At 50.1% G+C, this 20,652-nt stretch overlaps 1 protein-coding gene across 3 annotated transcripts; it reads right to left on the reverse strand.

The window, feature by feature from the left end:
• Positions 1–1,521: 1,521 nt before the first annotated feature.
• Positions 1,522–20,602, reverse strand: ABCG8 (ATP binding cassette subfamily G member 8). Of its 3 annotated transcripts, none has more exons than XM_019748627.3 (13): positions 20,373–20,602; positions 15,844–15,945; positions 14,521–14,671; positions 10,876–11,114; positions 10,255–10,387; positions 9,870–10,139; positions 7,150–7,312; positions 6,971–7,063; positions 5,872–6,071; positions 5,382–5,458; positions 4,446–4,713; positions 3,353–3,483; positions 1,522–3,266 (listed from the first exon to the last, which is right to left on the reverse strand). In XM_019748627.3, the coding sequence occupies exons 1-13, from the start codon at positions 20,433–20,435 to the stop codon at positions 3,129–3,131; spliced, it is 2,028 nt and encodes a 675-aa protein (XP_019604186.2). In that variant the 5' UTR covers positions 20,436–20,602; the 3' UTR covers positions 1,522–3,128. The 3 variants fall into 3 exon arrangements, with proteins under 3 accessions (XP_019604186.2, XP_019604187.2, XP_074188036.1); XM_019748628.3 differs by having other exon boundaries at positions 2,930–3,266; positions 15,844–15,936; positions 20,373–20,538; XM_074331935.2 differs by having other exon boundaries at positions 2,930–3,266; positions 6,971–7,039; positions 20,373–20,538.
• Between the last annotated feature and the right edge of the window lie 50 nt (positions 20,603–20,652).

The raw sequence follows: 20,652 nt of genomic DNA on the forward strand, positions 1-20,652 counted from the left end.
AATGTTTCATTGGAACACAGCCACACCACCCGTACTTTAGAAAGGTCTGTGGTGGCTTTCTCACTGCAACAGTGGAGTTGAGTAGTTGCAACAGAGACTGTGGCCTGCAAATTCTAAAATATTTGCTATCTGACTCTTAACAGAAAAAGTTTGCAACCTCTGGTTTTGGTAATTACGCATAAGCAGATCTCTATCCCCTTGAATGCAAGGAGGGCTAATTGAACTGCATGTTTGCCTCTAGAACAGTGGTTCTCCCTGGCCTCAGCTGCCCTGAGGAGCTTTTTTGAAAAACAGACCAGTGGAATCAGAATCTTCAGGGTAGGTCCATGTTGGCATTTGTTAAAGCTCCAGGGTGGACAACCAGGGTGGAGAAGCAGGATGCTCTATAAAAAACAAAAAACAAAAAAAACAACAACAAAGAAATGGCGGCTGCTGGAGTTTCTTCATCTCTGCTGCCCTGGCCCTTTGCCGCTTCCCCTGCAGCTCTGCACACCAGAGCCCACTGACTTATTAAAGCCCTCTGCAGACTGGTGGCTGTAAACTCTCACAGAGACAGATGATGTACCCCAGTGGCTATCAACCCTCACTGCACACTGGAATCACGGGGGAGTTCGTAGAAAAAAGTCCCAGCATCCTCTTCCTCCTCCCCCTTCTTCATTCAGGCCTAAAGCCATTAGGTCGCCACAGCGGGGGTGAGGATAGGGACAGCTTGACTGGATTTACAGGCCGAGAGGGTGACCACATAGCAGAAGACATGCAGTGTAGGTGGGAGGAGATTGGTTATACACAAGGGATTAACCAAATGAGGGAAAATATTACGGATAATGGAAGCCACGCTTCTCATAATTGGAGAAGGGAGTTACAACTCTGAAAAGAGAGAGGACTAAAACCGACTGGTAGTGGATTGTAATTGGGTGTATTAATGTGAATATACATATGTTCCCTAGTTTTGTCCACTGAGGGCCTGAGGGCAGTGATGCCCCAATAGTAATGAGCATACGTATCCCTCAGATTGTGGCTTTTAAAATGCCATTTTCCACTAAAAGGAATCAATGTTCTTTAGAGGAATGTCTGCTTCTGGGACCGGGGGGTGGGAATGAGCAAGACAAGCCTGAAACACATGGTTTTGAAAGAAAGTGTTCAAGGAAGGATGGGAACATGTGAAAAGGATGCAGAAGCCAGCTTGAATGGGATCCCGCGGCCAAATCGGACAATTTCAGCATCAAAATTAATAATGATAGTAAAGGATTAAACTCATTGAATAAAATAGGAAATCACAGTTTATATTGATATAAATTCAACATTGAATCAATGGAAGGTTTAATGAGAAATAGGCAATTTACATAGTTTCTAAGTACCTACCTATGAAATGCTTTGTTAATTAGAAAAGGGGAAATAGTGACTTGCCTGTGGAGAAGCCTGGCAGACACCCTTTTGATCAAGTGATCAAAGGGAACCTCGTCATTATGGGACGAATTGAAATCGCCTGATAGGAGGCAATGAGATGAGCACATCACTCGGTGATATTCCTGCCAAAGACGCATGACCTCGATTTAATCATGAAACTGTACCCGACAAATCCAGATTGCAAGCTATGCGACAAAATCTTCATGTGTCAAGGTCATGGAAGGCAAGGAAAGTTGAGGATTGTTCTAAACTGAAGGAGACCAAAGAGAACTGCCAACTAGATCCAACACTTGATCCTCTTCCAGATCCTTCTGCTATGAAAGACATTGTCAGAGCAATCGGTGAATCTGGAATGGGGTCTGACCATTGGATGGTGGCAACAGTGTTATAATGTGAATATACGGAATTGGATGGTTGTATTATGTAAGGGGGAGGTGCCAGAACACTGCCTCTCAAACTCGAATGTGCACACTGGGGAATCTTCTTAAAATGCAGATTCTGATTCAGTGGGTCTGGGTGGGCCTGAGATGCTGCCTTTCCCACCAGCTCCCAGACAAGGCCCATGCAGCTGGCGAGACCACACTCAAAGTTGCAAGGGTCCAGGGAACCTGTGGTGAACACGTACCATTTGCCTCCTAAATTTTACCCACCTTCCTCCTTCTTTTGGTTCCAGACTCTGGTTTTCCTTTGGGAACAATCCCCTCCCTGCTCTCTCTGCACCTGTTTTGGGTAAAATGGTCCTTAATACTCAAACATGAAGCCTGTCACCTGGGCCAGCTCCATCCCATAACCTGGCAATTGTGAAAGGGTCAAGGCTAGTCCTGAGACCCAGCCACTCCCGGTGAGATGCAACTCTGAGAAGACCTGGTTGAGCTGCCACGTCCTCTATAAAGCTCTTACCTTCTGGAGCCATGTGGGATTCAAGCCTTACAGAGGCTCAGGCCTTGCCTTTTGCCCTCTGACTTCTAAAGGCCTCTGGGGCCTTTCTGACCCCCACGTGACTCCACCACATAGGAGCTGTGTGACCTTACTTAGCATGCTGAATTTGTGCCTCAGTTTCCCCATCTATAAAATGGAATACTGCCCACCCCACCTCAAAGGGTTCTGAGAAGTGAATATCATCCACATAAAGTGTTGTGCGTTGTACTTGGCTCAGAGTAGTCAATGAATGTTTAATTGTTCAGTTTGGCTTTTTGAAGCCCATGACCTGACACAAAAATATGGGATAGCATCTCACTGGCAGGTTTTAGGTCATTCTCTGTATTGAGAGTGGCTTAACACAGAGTTTGGGGACTCCGAAAGACGAGGACAAATATTCCACTCGCTGTAATGTTGTTCCCTCTGGGCCCTACCAATTCTTCCATCATCTACCTACTCAATTCCTACCTAATTTGCTCCCATCACGTATCGAGTTGCCTATATACATACATATCAAAAGGAAATACATGAGCAACATGGTAGGTGTCCGCAGTATGGTTTTTACAGTCCCAGGAACCGCAAACTCTGGCCAGTGATCAGAATCCCCTTTCGACTGTCTTTATTCTACTGCCATCCAGTGGCCAGCCTGTGCCACTGCAGCACTGTGGGCCGGACGTAGGGGAGCGGCTGTGTTCACACGTGTTCCTTGTGCCCGGGAAGCGGCGCGTGGGGAGAAAGGAAGTGCGTGCGGTAAAAGAGTCTGCTTGAGTTCCCCCCCCAGCAGGCGGGCGTCTGGGCGTGAATCACCAGTCTTGACTTGATTTCTGTTTGATGAACTTTAAGGACACATAGTACAGGGCGACGAAGCCACCGCTGATGCTGATGACGATGAGGTAGATGGCGTAGAGTGGGTACGAGTTCAGGTGCATGTTGCTGAGGATCTGGGGACACAGACATCAGTGAGCTCATTAAGAGGACGTTCAGATGGACGCCGTCTATAAGAAGAGTCCAAGACCTCACTACTTACTACGTCTCCCTGGACAGGGACGGTGAGGTTGCCGCCGACGTCCAAGTCGAAAATTTGCCCTTTAAACTGAATCTGCATCAGCCCTTCAAAACACCATCGGAGGAAGGACACTTTGGAAATCCCCGCGGGCACTGAGGACAGTGACAGTCGCATTATTCACATGGACTAACCCCCGGCTCCGGGCTTCGCCTGCCTGGAGAGAGGGCTGTGGGGGCTGTGCCCCCGGAGAAGGAAGCAAGTCCCCTGAAGGAACAGGGAGGGGAGAGAGAGGAACAAACGGTGAAAGGGCAGAGGGGCAACTTGGGACGAGGACTGGGGGGCAGGGGGTGGCAGGTGACTGCAGGGTCATCTCACGTTGGGCCGTAACAACACCAGAGAGTAATTGATTAGGTGACCCTCCCAGTACGTGCTCAGCTTCCCAGAGCTGGGGGGCTGTGGAGACTCAGCAGCCCCAAACCGGAGGCTTTTGAGTCTGTGTCCTGACCCTGCAGGGAGGAGTAGGAAGCGGTGAATCCCGCCTGGGATGGGGGGCTCAGGAAGGGCCTGGCGGAAGAGAGAAGCCAGGTGGGGAACAGTGTCCTATAGAGAAGAAGGCATGCAGTGTGGGGGGCTTCAGAACAGCTGGGTGGAGGCAGCAGGCAGGGAGGCACATCCCTCCCCCTCCCACACCATGGATTTGCATTTAGAAAGCTCACTCTGCAGGGGTGAGGGTTGAGAGACTCAAGGATGGACCTGGGCGCAGAGACCAGGATTTTGCAGGGGCCCAAGATCTGATGATAGGAGATAAGGCAACAGGGCATTTCAGAAAGACTTGGGAGGCAGAGTAGACTTGGCTCACTGGAGATGGAGAGGGTGGGGGCGAGTCAGGGATGACCTCCACGTGTCAGCTGGGGTTTATAAAATGGTGCCACGTGCACTGTCTCATGGAATCATTCCCTTGGTACACAGGACAGCTGGCCAGGGCACCTGCTCCCAGGAGGGCCAGCCTTGAGTTGGACTTCAATGACACGTTCTCATCTCCAGGCCAAAGTAGGCTTCATCCAGCCACAGTAGGCTTCGAAAAGCTTGACCAGGTGTGGGGAGCAGGACTCACCTGTCCACAGGTTGTCCAAGCTTATCATGAAGCCCCCGGTCAGGTAGAAGGAGTTGTAGAGAGCGTTGCCGAAGAAGGACGACATGTGGAAGGTGGGCAGCAGGGCGGCAGCACAGAGGGCCATGACCCTGCAGCAGAAGACCACCAGCCACACGAGCAGGAAGTGCAGCAGGAAGGGCTCCGGGCCGGGGCGTAGGTTGGCCAGCCAGTAGGTGGGCATCCCGTAGATGACAATGTAGGCACAGTGCTCCGGAAGCTCCCCGAGAATCTGCAAAGAGTGGCCCTTGCAAGGATGTGGAGCCAACGCCTTCCTCTGCTGCTGTTCTTTCAACGTGTAAAGGTAGCAACCCCAGCGAGGCCAGACTCCCCTCCCAGTAATGATCCAGCTACAGCAGGAGGGCCGGTGAGTGTGGGCACGTGGGACCCTCGAGCATGAGCTCGCTGCTGGTGTCCCCCTGCGCGTGCCATGTGCTCCCTCTGGGACACAGTGCAGAGCAGTTTCCTCCAGAGGCAATGGGTATCTGCTCTCCATAGACCTGGTAGCTGTGTGGCTTGGAGACAGCCACATAACCTCTGGGAGCCTCTGCTTCCATGCAGTGAGGACAGTAACACCTGCCTGACCTGTTTCCCAGGGATGTGGTAGGGCTGGAGAGGTGAGGTATGCTATTAATAAGTGTTTCCCACCTTTTCTTTTTTAGGTGTCTGCTGACCAGAAAAGTGTTATTCTTGGTCCACGGTCATGGATTTCTGGTAAATGTATAAAAATTACCAAATCTCCAAAAATCCCCTAGGGAATGTGGCATCTACAAGCACGTGATGCCCAGGCCCCTGGTTCAGTAAAATGCGTCTCTATCACTTCTGTATGATGTGGTGCAGCTTTCTCCACCCCTTCCCCCCACCTGGTGTGGTCACTCGCTCTCAGCCCGGACCAGTCACCTTGGCAAAGAAATATGGACCAGCAGAGTACAGCCCGTCTTCCAGTTCATAGTAAAGCATTGCCCTCTCCGAGTGACCTAAAAGAGGGGAGAAAAGGAGAGTGAAAAAGTGAAAATAAGTTACAGTGTTTCTGTTTTTGAGTCTTGTACAATTACAAATAGTTATATTGCCTAAATATTTTATATTTTTAAAAAACAGGCAGAGTAAAACCATCCTGATTTAGTGTTTGTCATTCTGTGACTTGGGCATTACTGTCAAGTATAAATCCTATGACTCCTTGGTAATTTGCTTTCATTTGCATATTAATATTAACATGTGAACTTTAAAAACGATCATTTTTTATTTCACAATCATGGTGAACTTATTCAGCAAACCCGTTCTCCTGAGAGCTCGGAGCAACACAGGTCAGCTTTGGACCAGCTCAGAGAGCTGCCAACACGCATGCTCCAGACGCCCCAAGTGTAGGTCACGGAAGGCAGGTGACTCTCACATTTGGCAATGACATCCAGGATCACGTTGAAAGGGATGAGAGCTCCGATCATGAACAAGAGGGCCGCCGTGTCCATGAAGGAGAGCTTGATGGCTCCGTGGCCATAATACAGGAAGCCGATGACCAGGGACATCAGGCAGGCCTCCGCCCCATGGATGAGGAGGGTTGGCAGGTCTCGGAAGTCATTGGAAATCTGACGACTTAAATACAAAAGAAATAGGTGACAAGGGAATGACATACATCTGTCCCGTGACCTTGGCCCTGTCATTTAATCTCTGTGAGCCTCGTTTTTCGCGTCTGTAAAATGGGGCTAACCAGGCCCACCTCACAGAGTTACTGTGAGGAGCAAATGAGCTCACCGATGAAAGTGGCTATCTCACGGTAGATAGTCAGTAAATGATTGTTACTTTTATCATCAATGTACCTGCCTTGCAATTTTACTTAAAGAAGCCTTCCTGAGGAAATAACCCATCAGGTGCATACAAAGGAATGCACAAAGATGTTGGCTGTAGTACCTGCAATAGCAAAAGCCTGAGAATAATCTGACCATTAATATGGGCTCAGAGGGGGAATGAATGATGGCCAGATTGGAACACCGCAGACCTGACCAGAAGCGAGGTAGAGGCGCTATTGCAAGTGAAAAACAAAACAAAATAAACCAGTTACAATATGCAGAATACGATCCCATGTATGTATTAAATGTTTACGTGCATGGAAGCATCTTAGAAAAGATTCACACCAAGCACGTGGGTCTGGTTTCCTCTGAGGGCTGGTGTGACCGAAACTTCCCACTTGAGGATCTCCTGTATTGTCTGAACGTTTCTCAACGATCCTAGCTGAGTTCGACGATCACCCGGCCAGTAAGGATATTTTGATTTTGTTTCAAGAATGAAAGGAACAGGAGTGCTCTGGGTCACGAGGAGGGCTGGTTCTGATCTCAGTGGTGTGGGTTTTTTCCAGATGATTTACCTCTTCAAATTCATTTCAAATTCTACTTCTTCCTTCAAATTCACTTTAGATAGAAAGGGTTTAATTTGATACAACAAAGATTTTGGGGTTGGAGTAGGGTGGTGGGAGGGATGAAATGGCAGACACTTACCGGATCAGCGTGGTAAACTGCTGCACGGGGCCGGGCAGCTTGGTGGGGGTCGGGAGGTGGCCAGTGTTGCTCTGGAGGACCGGAAGGGCCAGTCTGTCAGGAGGGAGAGCGGCATGGGAGCATGGGGGAGGCATCTCCTGCAGGGCGCTGTCTACCCTGGGCCATCCGGCCGGCCTTACCTCTCTGCACCAGCGCCCACGCCCAGCTCCCTGGCCTCTGCTCTCCACAGACAGTCATCGAAGCCACACACTTTCTCTTGAAACAAGGCTGCAAGCACCTGTGCTTTCTCCCTGGTGGCCAGTTCCTGCTCTCTGCTCCTCCTGTCAATGCTGGTCAGGTCCACTGTAAGCAGAGGATGAGGGGCCATGGGGACCCCTTCCTGCTCACCTACTCACAGGTGAGGAGCTCGGGTGAAGGCCAGCCCACAAAGCGGTCAGCCCTGTAAGCAGAGGATGTGGGGCCATGGGGACCCCTTCCTGCCTGTGCTCACAGGTCAAGGTCAAGCTTGGGTCAAGGTCACCTCCATCCTCACAGATAAGAAGACCGGAATGTGAAGCGTTCAACACCTTGCATAGCCATAAGGCACAGAACAAGGTCAGCCCACAAGGTCAGTTACAGAAACACTGTAAATTATTTTCACTTTTTCACTCTCCTTTTCTCCCCTTTGTTAGGTCACTCGGAGAGGGCATGCTCCCTACCCTCTGCCAGTCGACCATGAAGTGATGGTCAAAGCAGAGAGGGGCAGAGAGCCGCCCAGGACCGGCTCCCACCTGCCTCATCTACAGAAATCCTGCCTCAGGGGAAGGGCAGGTAGCTCAGGAAGGGAGCAATAGAAGAGGCCCTGTGGGCGCTGGCCCCTGGTCCCACCACCCAGGCTCATTATGGGGACATCCCCAGGAGAGAGAAGGAGGCATTGGACCTTCGGCACCAAAGGCTGTGGCACAGTTATGCCCTGGCTCCAACTCTAGCTGTCCAAGCAGCTTGTGATGCGGACTCAGCCCCCCGGGTATGCTGCCTGTGAGGAGAAGGTGGGCGGGCCAGAGCACAGCTGAGCAGTCTGGACTCCTGGCGTTCTCACTGTCAATTAGTAATTCGACTTCTTAAGCAGCCTGCACAAATGGGAAGAATGTTTGGCTGGAGGGTGCCAGGGTTTGGCTAACTATAAATAAAATTCTCTCTGCCAGAGTGACAAGCTGGAAAACAAGGCTGAACTTCATCTGCAGCCATGTTACCCTGTGGGGACAGCTGGTAGCCCCACAGCCCTCCTCTCACGGAGCCCCCGTAATGACAGAAAGGCACACCCGCCTGGTCACACCCAGGGCCATCCTAGCCCAGCCTAATTCTAGGCTCAAGGGGCCTCCTCTTTCTCCATTCCTCCCTTAGCTGGGGGTTACCTCCTAACCTCTGCCTATTCCGTCCTCCCATTTTCAAGGCACATCTCAAGGCAGGATAACATCTAGGAGGGGACTTATGAGCTGTGTCATGTTCCCTCAGTGTGCGGACTGGAGCGCAGAACACCAGATTCTCTGGGCACTGCCAAGCCCTACACCCCAGATTGGTGAGGGGCAGGCAAGGCATATAGGCAAGGGCCCCACAAAAAAACAAACAAAAAAACAATAAAAAATAAAGAGAAAGTTTTTTTCAGGTCTGTTATGAGCATTTGACTTCTGGTAACCCCTCTCTGGGGTTACTGCAGTTTTTCCCTGTGGCCAGGTTGGCAGGTGCCCTCTGCCCCCTTATCTGGGAATGGCTGGCCTAAGGAGGACACACTGGCAGGAAGCCAGGCTGGCACCTGAGCACCGAGAGGCAGGGTGACCTGTATGTGAGTTCACACCGTGTGAGCACACAGGGTGAGGCTGGCGGGCGGAGAGGGTGCTTGTCTTTCTGGGGGAAGTTTGGAAGGTGGATGCTGGAAGGAAGGGATGGCAATGGCCAGGAGTCAAGGTGGGGGTGGCACGCCTGGTGTGAGGCCCAGTTCTGTGCCTTATGGCTATGCAAGGTGTTGAACGCTTCAGATTCCAGTCTTCTTGTCTGTGAGGATGGAGGTGACATTGGCCTGGCAGAGTGGTGAGGGTCAACGGGACACCCTCTTGTGACATGGTGCCTCTGGACCCAGTGTCTGCCCTCAGGGTCCCTGTCATCATGTTTACGGTGAAGCCCTTGCTACACCAGGCCGTCCTGGGAGGAAGGCTGGGGCTCCAGCTACCTGTGGGATAAGCCACGGCCACTGCTTCCCCCAGCCCTGCTACAACTGTATGGCCTGCCCAGCAGCCACTGTGGTCCTCAGCACTTAGGATCTAGGCACCTGCTTGCAGGGCAGACACCTGGAAAGGCAACTACCCTGCAGGAATGAAGGCAGTGGCTCATGTCTCACCTGAGGGCCGTATGCTGAGGATTCAGGACCCCAAGCAGAAAGGTGTCTCTGGTGCTGACAGAGCAATTTTCACATCTAGAGATGCTTTGGCCAAGACCACCAAAAAGGCCCTGAGAGGGCCCCGCTTCCCCATCCAATGCCTTTGCGCTCCCTGCCTCTGTGTATCTTTAAGATTTCCTGGAGGCCTCCCGATCCTGAATATCCTGTTTCCCTACAGAGTGTCAGTAAAGACCACAATTCTAAAAATTGATCCACACTCTCTTGGATTACATCCCCTCGGGTTTGGAGCTCTCCAAGTTTCTTATCTGTCATGCACACAAGAGTGGCTATGTCTGGTGCTGCTTTCTTCAGGTCCTCATTTCTAGCATCTGATGCTTGGTACGTGCCTAGGTGACATACATGCTACACCTCCCCTGCCCACACCCGAATCCTCGGTCCTGCTCTCCTGAATCTTTCCACCAGGCTCTGTCAAGGGTCGGGGTGTGGGATAGTCTGTACCCCAGGCCACAGGCCTGGCTGGCTCACCATAGAAGTCGGCAGGGTTGCTGTAGCGAGGACAGGGGTAGCCGAGGGCTGTGAAATACTGGACCATGTGCTTGGCTGCCCCCAAGTAGATGGTGGTGCCGGAGGTCATCAGGAGGACCAAGTCAAACAGCCTGAAGATGTCCGACCGAGGCTGGTGGAGGGAGATGAGCACCAACCTGTTGCCTTTGGCCAGCCTGGACAAGGTTTTCACCAGGTTGTGGGCTGTGAAGCTGTCGAGGCCAGAGGTAGGTTCATCCAGAATGAGGATTCCTTCCCGACAGAGAGAGAAGCCCGGTAAGTTGTTAGGACCCTGGCCAGACCAGGCCGAGCCAGGTGGGGGACACAGGCCCCTCATGCCCCCCCCCCCGCCCCCAACAGCCCTCACCTGGATTCCACAGAAGCTGCACCCCGATGCTGACTCTCCGCCGCTCGCCCCCCGACACGCCGCGCACGTACGTGTTGCCCACGCGCGTGTTGGCACACTGCCGCAGCCGCAGCTCTGCGATCACGTCGTCCACCTGAGTGAGGGCGAGAGGAGCCCAGGGCCTCAGCAGCCACCTCCACAGGCCTCGCCACACATGTTTTGCCCCGAACTATAAAAATGCCTGCTCTTCTGGATGGATTTAAAGCTCCAGCCTCACTTCCCTGATACACTGTTTGCTCCCTGATGCTGTGCACACGTCCTGAGCAGCTCCCACAGACACGTCCTGGGGACAAGACAGCTGGACTCCCTGCCCACACCGAGGACCACAAAACAAGCCAACGAATACATCACACCTTTTGTCACCTACCAGGAAGGGGGCCAACTGGGCTGAGAAGGCTTACTGAGGGCTGTGGGGCTCTAACGGAAGCCAGAAGGGCAGCGCTGAGCATAAGGTGGAATTTTCCAGATGAATGGATGGTAAGCCGGGTTGCTCAAACTTGACCTGTGGCTGGGCCCTGAGGCAGGGAAGGGGGCAAGGAGGAGAGGAAGGATGTCACGGGGTCACCAGGGTCAGTCAGTTACCCTTTTGTCACGCTGGGCCTGGGAGAAGGTTCTGGGCAGGCGCAGCTGGGCGACAAAAGCCAAGGTCTCCCGGACGGTCAGGTTGGGGAGCAGCTGGTCGTGCTGGCGCACATGGGCTACAGATTTCCTCACCAGCTGAGGTGTGCTGGGCTGCTCGTTGATCCAGACTTGGCCGGACTTAATCTTGCCGCCATGGCCTCGCCCGGTGATCACATCCAGCACAGAGGATCTCCCACAACCTGCAAAGCCACCAGAGACGTGACTGAGATCAGGTTCTACGGGGCCAGCGTGGAAGCCACTGCTGCCTGCACACTTTCCAATTACCTGTGCTGCTCTGTCCTCAGCAGCTGCCCCAGGAGCTGGAGCTCCAGGCCTTTTGCTCACAACCAACTTGAGCACCTTGGGGTGCTGGAGGCACAGTGACACTGAAGTGGGGTGAGGCCAGGTCAGTCAGTGGCTGCATGACAGGAGAAGGATGGAGTCCTGGCTGCCACAGGCCTGCCTGTGCCTGGAGCGTATGCCCCCTCCCCCAAAAGCAAGGCTGTCATTAATTGCACTGCGAAGCTTAAATATTCTGGGCTGGCAAACATGCCAGCAACATTTCATCATTCAACTCATTCGGCTCAGAAGCTGGCATTGTGGGAAGGACTAATTTGGAGAATTAATAGGTTGTCTTTTAAAAATGCAAAAGTGAATCTATTTTCAGAAACAAGGGAGAAAAAAGTAGAGAAGTAATAGATGTGGAAATACTTTCAAACTACAGCAGTGTACACATGTGTTCTGAATTTCTCTCCACCCTCTACACGCTCTTATTTTTATCAGTGGTACTTTTTACTCTCTCGCTAAAAAAAATGGCCCCTTGCACATAAATTAACACCATCCACTTCTGAATGACATAGTGATTTGCTCTTGATTTGGGGAAGTGTCGGATTGCACCAGATTTTGAATGCATTCGATGAGACTCTTTGACAGCCATTTAAGCTGTGAATGAGAATTAGGCTCAGGCTTTGAGAACGCCTGGCAAACAAGCTGGGGAGGATCTCTGTCCAATTCACCCAGGAGGGGTTTTGGTTTCCTTACTGTAAATTCCTTTTGGAGAGCAAATTTTCCAAGTTGTTTTCAAACAAGGGACATGCCAGTACACATCATGTGACAACTGCTCCTTGCCACAGGCCAAGTACCTCCTGCAGGCAGGCCCATGCTCCCCACCCCCCACGTGCAAACACCAAAAATCAAGAAGCTTCTCCACTGATCCCTTCTGAATAGGGATCACGGGTTCTCAGGGTGGAAAGGGACCAACAAGCTGCCACTGGGTGTACCTCCTTCACAGTCTGTGGGGAGAGCAGTTTCCATGCTCTCGGCCTCACATGGAAAGGTGCTGGCCGGGTTATTAGATGGCCATCAGCTGTAATCAGATGGCCATCCACTGTGGCTGGGTGGCCATCAGCTGTAACCAGTTAGCCATTAGCCACTAATATAACTGCCGCAGCTACCGTAAGGGGTTGGTTTGGTTTGGTTGGTTGGTTGGCAGAGAAGCAGACAGCGGATCATGTGGATCCTACTTCCTGTGTCTCGCCCGCCGCCTGTGAGACTGAGGTGCAGGAAGACCCCTTGTTGGGGTACTGGCGGATGTTTGCTTTTGTGTCTCGACCAGCCACCATCGAGAATATAGTGGTATGACTCCCCTATCTGTGGCTCCATTGTTGTTCCTTTTTGGCCTCACCATATCCTGTGTTCTTGTGCGGGAAGCGGGAGCAGAGACCCTGCATGACACAGTCCCTGAGACCTTAAGTGGAGCAAAATAGCCAGGAGTGAAACCAGAAAGGATGGCTCTGGACCTGCGCCCTGCTCAGCCTCGGACATCAGATCCGGGCTCTGAGAGCACAGGGCAACTTTGCTAACATCACAGGGACTGGGGGATTCCCAGTCAGGGAGGCGGAAGCCACGTTTCCTAAACAAAACTTTGTGAGTGGCCTTCCCGGTGCTTGGTACGACTGAGGAGACCCTCACTAACCAAGAGAAAACACCTGCCAGTGTTCAAGACCATTGTAAAATGGCTGGAATCTTCACAGCAGTAAATTCCTTTGGAAAACATCTTTGGCACTGCTGATTTTATAGGCGAAGCTACAATGCCTGGGACTGTTTTATTTTACTTTGTAAAAATCATAACCATCATTCTTTTCTTTTTTTGTGTGTGAGTGGAGTAAAAATCACAGGAAGTATTATTGATAAACCTTTCCAAGGAGTCATTTTAATAATTTCAGCCAAGTAAACCTGAAGCTAAACAACACTGAATCTAAGGCCAAAAGACCTGGAGACTGTTCAGTGTAACCTCTCAAACTTCACTTTCCTCAGCCACGAATCAGGAATACTACCTGCTACAAGGCTGCATGTAGCAAGGATGAAACTGTGATGACTCTAAGGCTTTGTGGAAGCGCCTGTGTCCCCTAAATTCTTAACTCATGAAGAGAAAGCAGATATAACAAGAAAAGCTACGAGGGGTTACTAACAAAAATAAAACTGGCCTATGAAGTATCTACTTTTTTCTTGTTTAGTCCAGAAATGCAGAGGCATGGATGGCCATACGCAGGTGGGACTTGATGTGTGGGGTTGTTCCAGTTATAAGGTGCATTGACACACATTATCTCGTTTGATCTTTGGTTAGACAATAAACAGAATTTCCCTATCCGAAGACTGTAAAAATTGGGAGCAGATATTCAAAGCGTTGAGTAATCTCTCCTTCTGGAAATGATTAATTAAGAGGCATAAAGTGCTCTCTCTAACACTACGTAAGGAAGAAATGCCTTGAGCTGAGATCATAATCAGGTGACCAAAGTTCTAGTTCTAGCTCTGCATGAAATGTTTGTCCTTAGGTTAATCTCTCTACTTCTCTAGACTTTACTCTTGTCTGTCAATTGTGTGTGTGCACATGCAAGGGCAGGACGACACTAGAAGTGGGCTAGATCATATGAACAGCCTCCTCTAAAGATGCTGCCCCACTGGCAAGGAGAAAGAGAGGTAGAAGACAGCAACGAGAATGGACTCTGTTCTCCGAGCCCTGATCAGCTCTGGCACGCTAGAATATTACGTTTGGCCTTCGGAAGTGACTACTTGAGGCATTCCGAGAATCTGGGTCTGTGCATGTGGTTGAAGTTGCGCTCAGACTTGGAGGGCAGTGCGTACCTGCTGTCTGACCATAGCCGGGGATCTGGTTGTGGGGGAACAATGAATGAGTGCTCCATGTGGTGGAGGAGTGCCCTGGAAAGAACATGCAATTCTAAAACTGTCTGATGCTCTTGGAAAGGTTTTTGGCTTGTCTCAATACAGGTGTTAACTAAGGACAGAAGCTTTACTCATGATTCCACACTCAGGTTTCTCAGCAACTACCTGAGAGCTGGTAAATAGAGGAACGGAGATTTGAACCCAGGTCTGGCCCAGAACCTGTGCTCACAAACACTGTGCTATAGTATTTTATTAAGTTGGTGCAAACGTAAATGCGGTTTTTGCAATTATCTTTAACCTTTAAAACTGCAATTACTTTTGCACCAGCCTAATACTGGTCAGCAACAGGTTCTGTCAGAAGCATCCATTTGTCCAAGAGACCATTCTGCATCCCATTGCCCCACTCTTTGCCCTTCGTGGTACCTGAGCTCCCTATGATGGCCAGCATCTGCCCGCTCCTCACTTTGAAGCTCAGGTTCTGGATGCCCAGCTCGCAAGAGTCCTTGTGAGATGTCCAAGGCATCTTGAACTGGGCCAGCTGCTCAAACCAAGGCACCTGGGAGGCCATGTCCACCTGTGGGGAGACGGTGGCAGTTTCCTCAGAAGCTGAATGGCTCAGGGGCTTCAGTTACTTTTGCTCAGCTCTTCACAGGAGACATCCTCCTGCTGATATACAACAAACCTGAGGGGCTCCCCACCCAGGGTCTACCAAACATGGAAGCTGCACATGGAAAGCATTTGCAAGTGCAGAACAGAAATAAAAAGTACAACATGAAGTAAAATGATGTCCTCATTCAATAATAATAGTAATTTACTGAAAGTTTACTATGTGCAACGCATTGTGTTAATCAATTTATGTCCATTATCTCCTTCAATCTTCATCGTAAACCTATAACATAGGCATGATTATAATCTCTGTTTTACAGACGAAGCTCAGAGCAATTAAGTAACTTGCTCCTGGTCACATAGCTAGCAAGTGGCAGAGCAGGGAAAGGTGATGACACAGCTCATTAGCGTGTCCTAACTCACATCCTTAGGCAGCCAGACTTGGGCCTCTGAGGTTCACCAGGCCAGGCCCCGTCATATTCCATCGGGGCCACCTGGGGTCTGTCCCTGAGGGGGTGTGGGAAACAGGAGTCTTTGAATCTGACCAGGGGCTTCCTGAGTGCCTCTGAAAGGCACTTGCATTCTGAATGTTTTATTAGCTCCAGCGACAGTACATTTTACAAAAAAAATAATAATAAAAAGAACTATATATATGTATATATATATGTATAAGTGAACAAAATCTGCATAAAATCTGTAGTTTAGTTAATAGTATCTTACCACTGTTAACATCTTAGTTTGATAATTGTGCTGTGGGTAAGCAAAATGTTAACATTAGGGAAAGTTGGACAAATGGTAATGGGAACTCTGTATTATTTTTGCAAATTTTCAAAAGTCTAAAATTATTTCAAAATATAAAATTAAAAAAGAGTTTTAGAGATTCCCCCCCACACACAGGTTCACACAGTTTGCTTTATGTTCCATTCTCTTTTTTATACCTCACAATGTCCAGCTACAATATGTGCAGTTGAGGGAAGGCTCCACGCTACTTGCACCCATCACGTGAGGCAACAACACGGACTGGACTCTGTTTTGGGGAGCAGAGGGCTCCTAGGGTGGGCTCACCTTTCCTTTCCACATGGGGGATTATTTGGCCTTCCCTGCCCACTCCTCCCACCTTGTTCTCAGGTGTGCCTCTACCTGGTAACTGAGGTCTCGAACCTCCAAGGTGTTGGACTGGCCACTGTAGGTGAAGTACAGGCTGTTGTCACTTTCAGAGGAGAACAAGCTGTCCTGGAGGCCCTGCAGGGACACATGACAAGCTGAGGGGCTTTTTCAGAAGCCGCAGAGGACATAGGAGAAAACAGAGGTAGGAGACATGAGAGGTGAGAGCAGCAGGTAGTGCGGTTGAGATCCCGAATTGGCAAGGCATGGATTTGGGCAGCTGGAGCCCAAGGGCTCTGAGAAAATCTGAGGACGCATCTCCTCTTCCCTGCAGAGAGAGCGTTAGGACTTCCCCCCAGAGATCCTCAGTCACAGGCTGGTGGAACCTGAACCCAAACAGCCTGTGGTGGATGAGAGGCAGTCTCTGAACTGGCGAGCGTGTGTGAGCCTCTGTGCTCTGAGAAGACGTGAGCAGGGAACTGGACTTTCTCTTCCCTCATCTGACTTCCTATCTTCTAATACCAAACAGACATTATATATTCAGTATGTTAGAGGAAAACAGCAGTCAACAAGCTGACGCTCAGTATTTGTGAAGACAACATCCTTAGAAAAGTTGCATCCTATTTTGATGAGGCGTTTTGCACAACAAAGCTATTCAAACTGCTGTTGGGAGAATTCAGAGAAAGTGCCTTTCTCCTTCTCTGTCTCCTTTTCTCCTTCTCCTCCTCTTTCTATCTTGTTGCTCTTGCTGGAGTGGTGCTATATTGGAATGCATATCAAACAAATCAATGTTTCATGGTATCATTTCATACCTTTGAATGGTATTAACCATTTGCAGATCTGAATTCCTTCTATTGTTATCAATTCAATCATTTAAATCATTGAGGCCCCAACAAGGAAGAACCTGCCTACAAAGGATTCTGTTTTCTAATGCATTCAAATTTCCTTCCATTGCTGTAGTGCAGGGAAAACTGTGTTTTCATTAACGAATTCCTGTTGACTCTGGTCTTCTTCCCTCAGGGCTGCCATTCTCACACTGATGTGTTCCTTCCATCAATCAAGCTCCAAGGAAAACTTATGGGGATCCCACATCGTACTTCAGGCGTGGAGTTTCGGATGTGACAGTGAAAATGACGGTCTTTGAGAAGATTAGATTTTAGTGGACAAGACGAGTGATTAGGGGAATGGAGCAAGACAGGCCACGTGGAGAGGCAGGGTGATCACCAGCACTCAATCAGGGTATATTTTCACTGTGTACACAAGGTGCTGGATGCGAAAATAACATGGTTTATGACCTATATGGAAACCACATCCAACAATCTGTCAAAGCCTCCCTGCAATGGTGGAGGTGAGAGGTCCTTGGAACAGACATTCCAGACCAATGGAAGTGGAGGGAGATCAAAACAGGTGGCCGACACAGGTCCACTATGACTAGTCCCCAGACTTTCCAGGAGAGTATGGACACAGCAGACCATAGCTACTTGCCTTGTTTAGTGTGTGAACTATTATCATAAATATGCTAAATTATACAGAAAAACACGGAAAAGATAAACCGCCAATTCAGCAGACGCGCTATCTCTAGGGAACAGAGAGGGATACCCAGGAGTGGGTATGGAGGGGGTCAGGTGCTGGGCTTCAGAGGTCCTGGTAGTTAGTGGTGAGTACATGGGGTGGGGTTACTAGTCTTTAGACTGAATGGTCTGAAATATCTCAAAATATGTTTTCAAATTGAGAGGGCCAGCCTGTGAGTAGAACTCCAGAGTTCTCCTCCCACCCTGCTCCCCAGCTGCCAGTGCAGGAGCCAGAGATGGAGGTTGAGGAGGTGAGAGAGTCTGTGCCCTCAGAGATACAGAATGAAGCTCCTGGAAAGATCAAGAGCATCTCAGAAAGCTGCTGGCTTCTGGTAGGTCTGCAGCCCTGACCCTCACTCACCACCTTTACCAGCAACACTGGCGCTGCCTAGTTTTACCATTTATTTTGTTAAACAATCAGAAATTCTATCTGTTGCTACGAGACTCATTTGGGCTAACATGCATCTTGTTTGTTTTTTAAACAGCAAATATCTACAAGAGGGATATTAGTCAATTGGTGTAAGATGTGAGTTAGCTCAGAAATTGCTTCTGCAAACAAACACCTGGCCCTCTCCAGGTGAGAGTTCAGGGTAGGGGGCCAGCTGAGAAAGGAAGGTTGGACATTTTGGAATCCGGAGCAATATGGGGAGATGAGCTCAAGCTCAGGGGAGTTCCACTTTCCAGGTAGGTTCTCTGAGGAGGTGAAGTGTGCTGGGGCCCAGAGGAAAGAGGCGTCAGAACAGAGAGACAAGTGAAGGCAAGGAGAGAGGTGAATGCCTTCTGCTCCTTGTCTGCCCCTCCCCTGTGACCCTGGGCACGTGTGGGCCAGCCTGGGACCCCAACCACTGTCACACCTTCGGGAGGTCCACAGGCAGCTCAACTTTCGGAAGAAGAGAACTCATGGCTGGGTTGGGGACAGCTTCTATTCCATTTTGAAATATTTTCTTTGGCTCCCAGGAAGGATTTATTAGATTCTTCCTGAGGTTTTGACAAACTCTCTGTACTTTTCAAATACTTAACTATCTATTCGGTTGACATCTTAATCATCATGACTGTCAGAACATCTCTTGAATTTCTGACAGGTGACACCCAAAAAAGCAAAAGCAGATGTATTTGTAGGTAACCAGCTCGACTCCTGCTGGGCGATGCTGTAATTTCTCCTTGTATTAACTTCTGATCAAATTCCTGCATCAGAAGCGCAGAGAAGGAAACTCGGGGAGCACAGAACACAAGGTCCTCGTTCGAAGATGAGGAGCCTGGAAAAGTGGTGACGTGCTGAGGACTCCTGCCTGGGGAAACACACTGGGTTTGTTTTGGGCTGATGGGGCGAGCCCAGGCCTTTTCTAAAATGTTCAGACCAGATCTCACACAACTCTGCCCTGAGACCTGGGCCCCTCTCATCCTCCTCTGGCTGCGATCCTGACCATGGACTGAGGAGTCTATGGGCCAAGGGCACTTGCTACTCCGGGTAGCCAGGACCCCACAATTCCCTGGGCAAATGACCGGAAACCCATTCTTGGGGCCTGTATGAATTTTGTCCCAGGCCCATTATCCTCAGCACTCAGAGTACTGCCCAACTGGGCACCCCAGGTCGGAGGAGCACTTGTCAGTGGAAAGTGTAGATGGAATGTGGGTGAACAGGATGGGGTGACCACGTAGGGGTATGTGAGGTCACATATGGCGCTGGGGGGACCGTCTGTGGCTTAGGCTGGAAGCTGGCTCTGCCGTGCCAGCACATTCTAGCTACCCCTTCAAGAAGTCCTAGACTTTCTAAATTTATGCCTGACCTTCTAGGTTATAGGGAAGGTATATTAAGCTAAGAGGGTAGAACTTTTATTTAACGGTTCGTAGTTGATTGGTAACTTTAAAATATATAGACGTACGATACATAGCCCTCATCTTCTTGTTCTCTTGGCACCTTGAGTAGCAGGATTGGAGAAGAGAAAATTGGAAATGACAAGCGTTCCTGCATACGTTCCTGGATGTTTGGGTTCGGGCAGTTCTTCGTCTCCCAAGCTATGATGGCTGAACTGTCAGACCTTCCAGGCAGAAATTGTCCCTAAAGTCGCCACTGACTTTATGTCCTACTCAGGCTGTGAGCATTGGAATCATGCCTCCTAAGAGTCATTTTCTGGTGGGGATTGGCCCAGGCAGGTATTCCCAGAGCAGAGCTGGTTATTTGCTGTGGCTGCAGAGCTGACTAGTGGTGGTGGTTTCTTTGGGCCTGGCTGAAGTCAGGTGCTAGTAACTCAAGGCCAGCTCAGGTAGCCTGTGGTCTTCCCTGTAAGATGTGGATTCCTCAGTGATTTTTGTCTTTCTCTCCATCCTCCCCACAGCAGGTAAAGACAGAAAGGTGGGGTGGGAATGAGGTGAGAGTGGGGATCTGTTTCCTTTCTACCTTCCAGTTTAGCCTCCTGTTTCAAATCCTGCCCACATCCCAATTTTAGCCGAAGACCATTTCTCAAGTTAAATGAGGGCAGAAACCTTGGTTCTAACCTCTTGGCTCCCTGGCTGTCGTCTGTTCCTTCCAGCTCTCTCCGGGATCTCACGAATGCTTGCTGTAGCCATATTTTGAACATACATTCCTATGTTCCCGTAAATGTCACCTGGGATCCTGTCTCGTCAGTTTATTGCCACTGAGACTCTGAGCTTGACAGCCACACAGAGGAGATATTGCCGAGTTCCTGGATGTGTGAGCACATGTCTGTGATGGAGTCTCATTTGTAAAAAGCTGGATCAGCCCGAGTCACCAACACGAACATCATGTCCTTGTAGGAGCACACCTCAGAGCAGGAAGTGACCTCCAAGGACCCCTGACCCCTGACCCCTGAATCCGCTCCCCTCAGCCTCTTGATGCCCAGGAAATGGAGTCCTACTGCCACATTCTCATTCTGCTTGTGGTCCTGATGGTGAGTTAAGACAAAATGTTCCTGAGGAAAGAAAGGTCCAATTCCCCCTCACCCACCAGGACCGAGGGGACTCCCCATCACTCACCGAGGCATCCTGCGTTGCAGCCCTAATTCTCAGCCCTTTCTCCCCTGGGGCCTCCTCAGCCATGGGGCCCAGCAGCGTCTGTGTGCCTTTGCTGCAGCTTTCTTTGGACCTTAGCTGCTGCCTGCCAGTGCCAATGTTTTCTCTCTTTCCCAGAGCTGAGCAACCTCTGGCCCTCGTTTGATGAACCACCGTGTATCTCCCAGCATTCCTCTCTGGCAAACCTTCCCACAAACACAGACTGTGTGTTCTGCCCACTGCCAAGATAATACACACACTCTGG

Source organism: Rhinolophus sinicus, chromosome 2 (assembly GCF_057876585.1).
Source record: "Rhinolophus sinicus isolate RSI-liver-muscle chromosome 2, RSI-T2T, whole genome shotgun sequence".
NCBI lineage: Eukaryota > Metazoa > Chordata > Mammalia > Chiroptera > Rhinolophidae > Rhinolophus > Rhinolophus sinicus.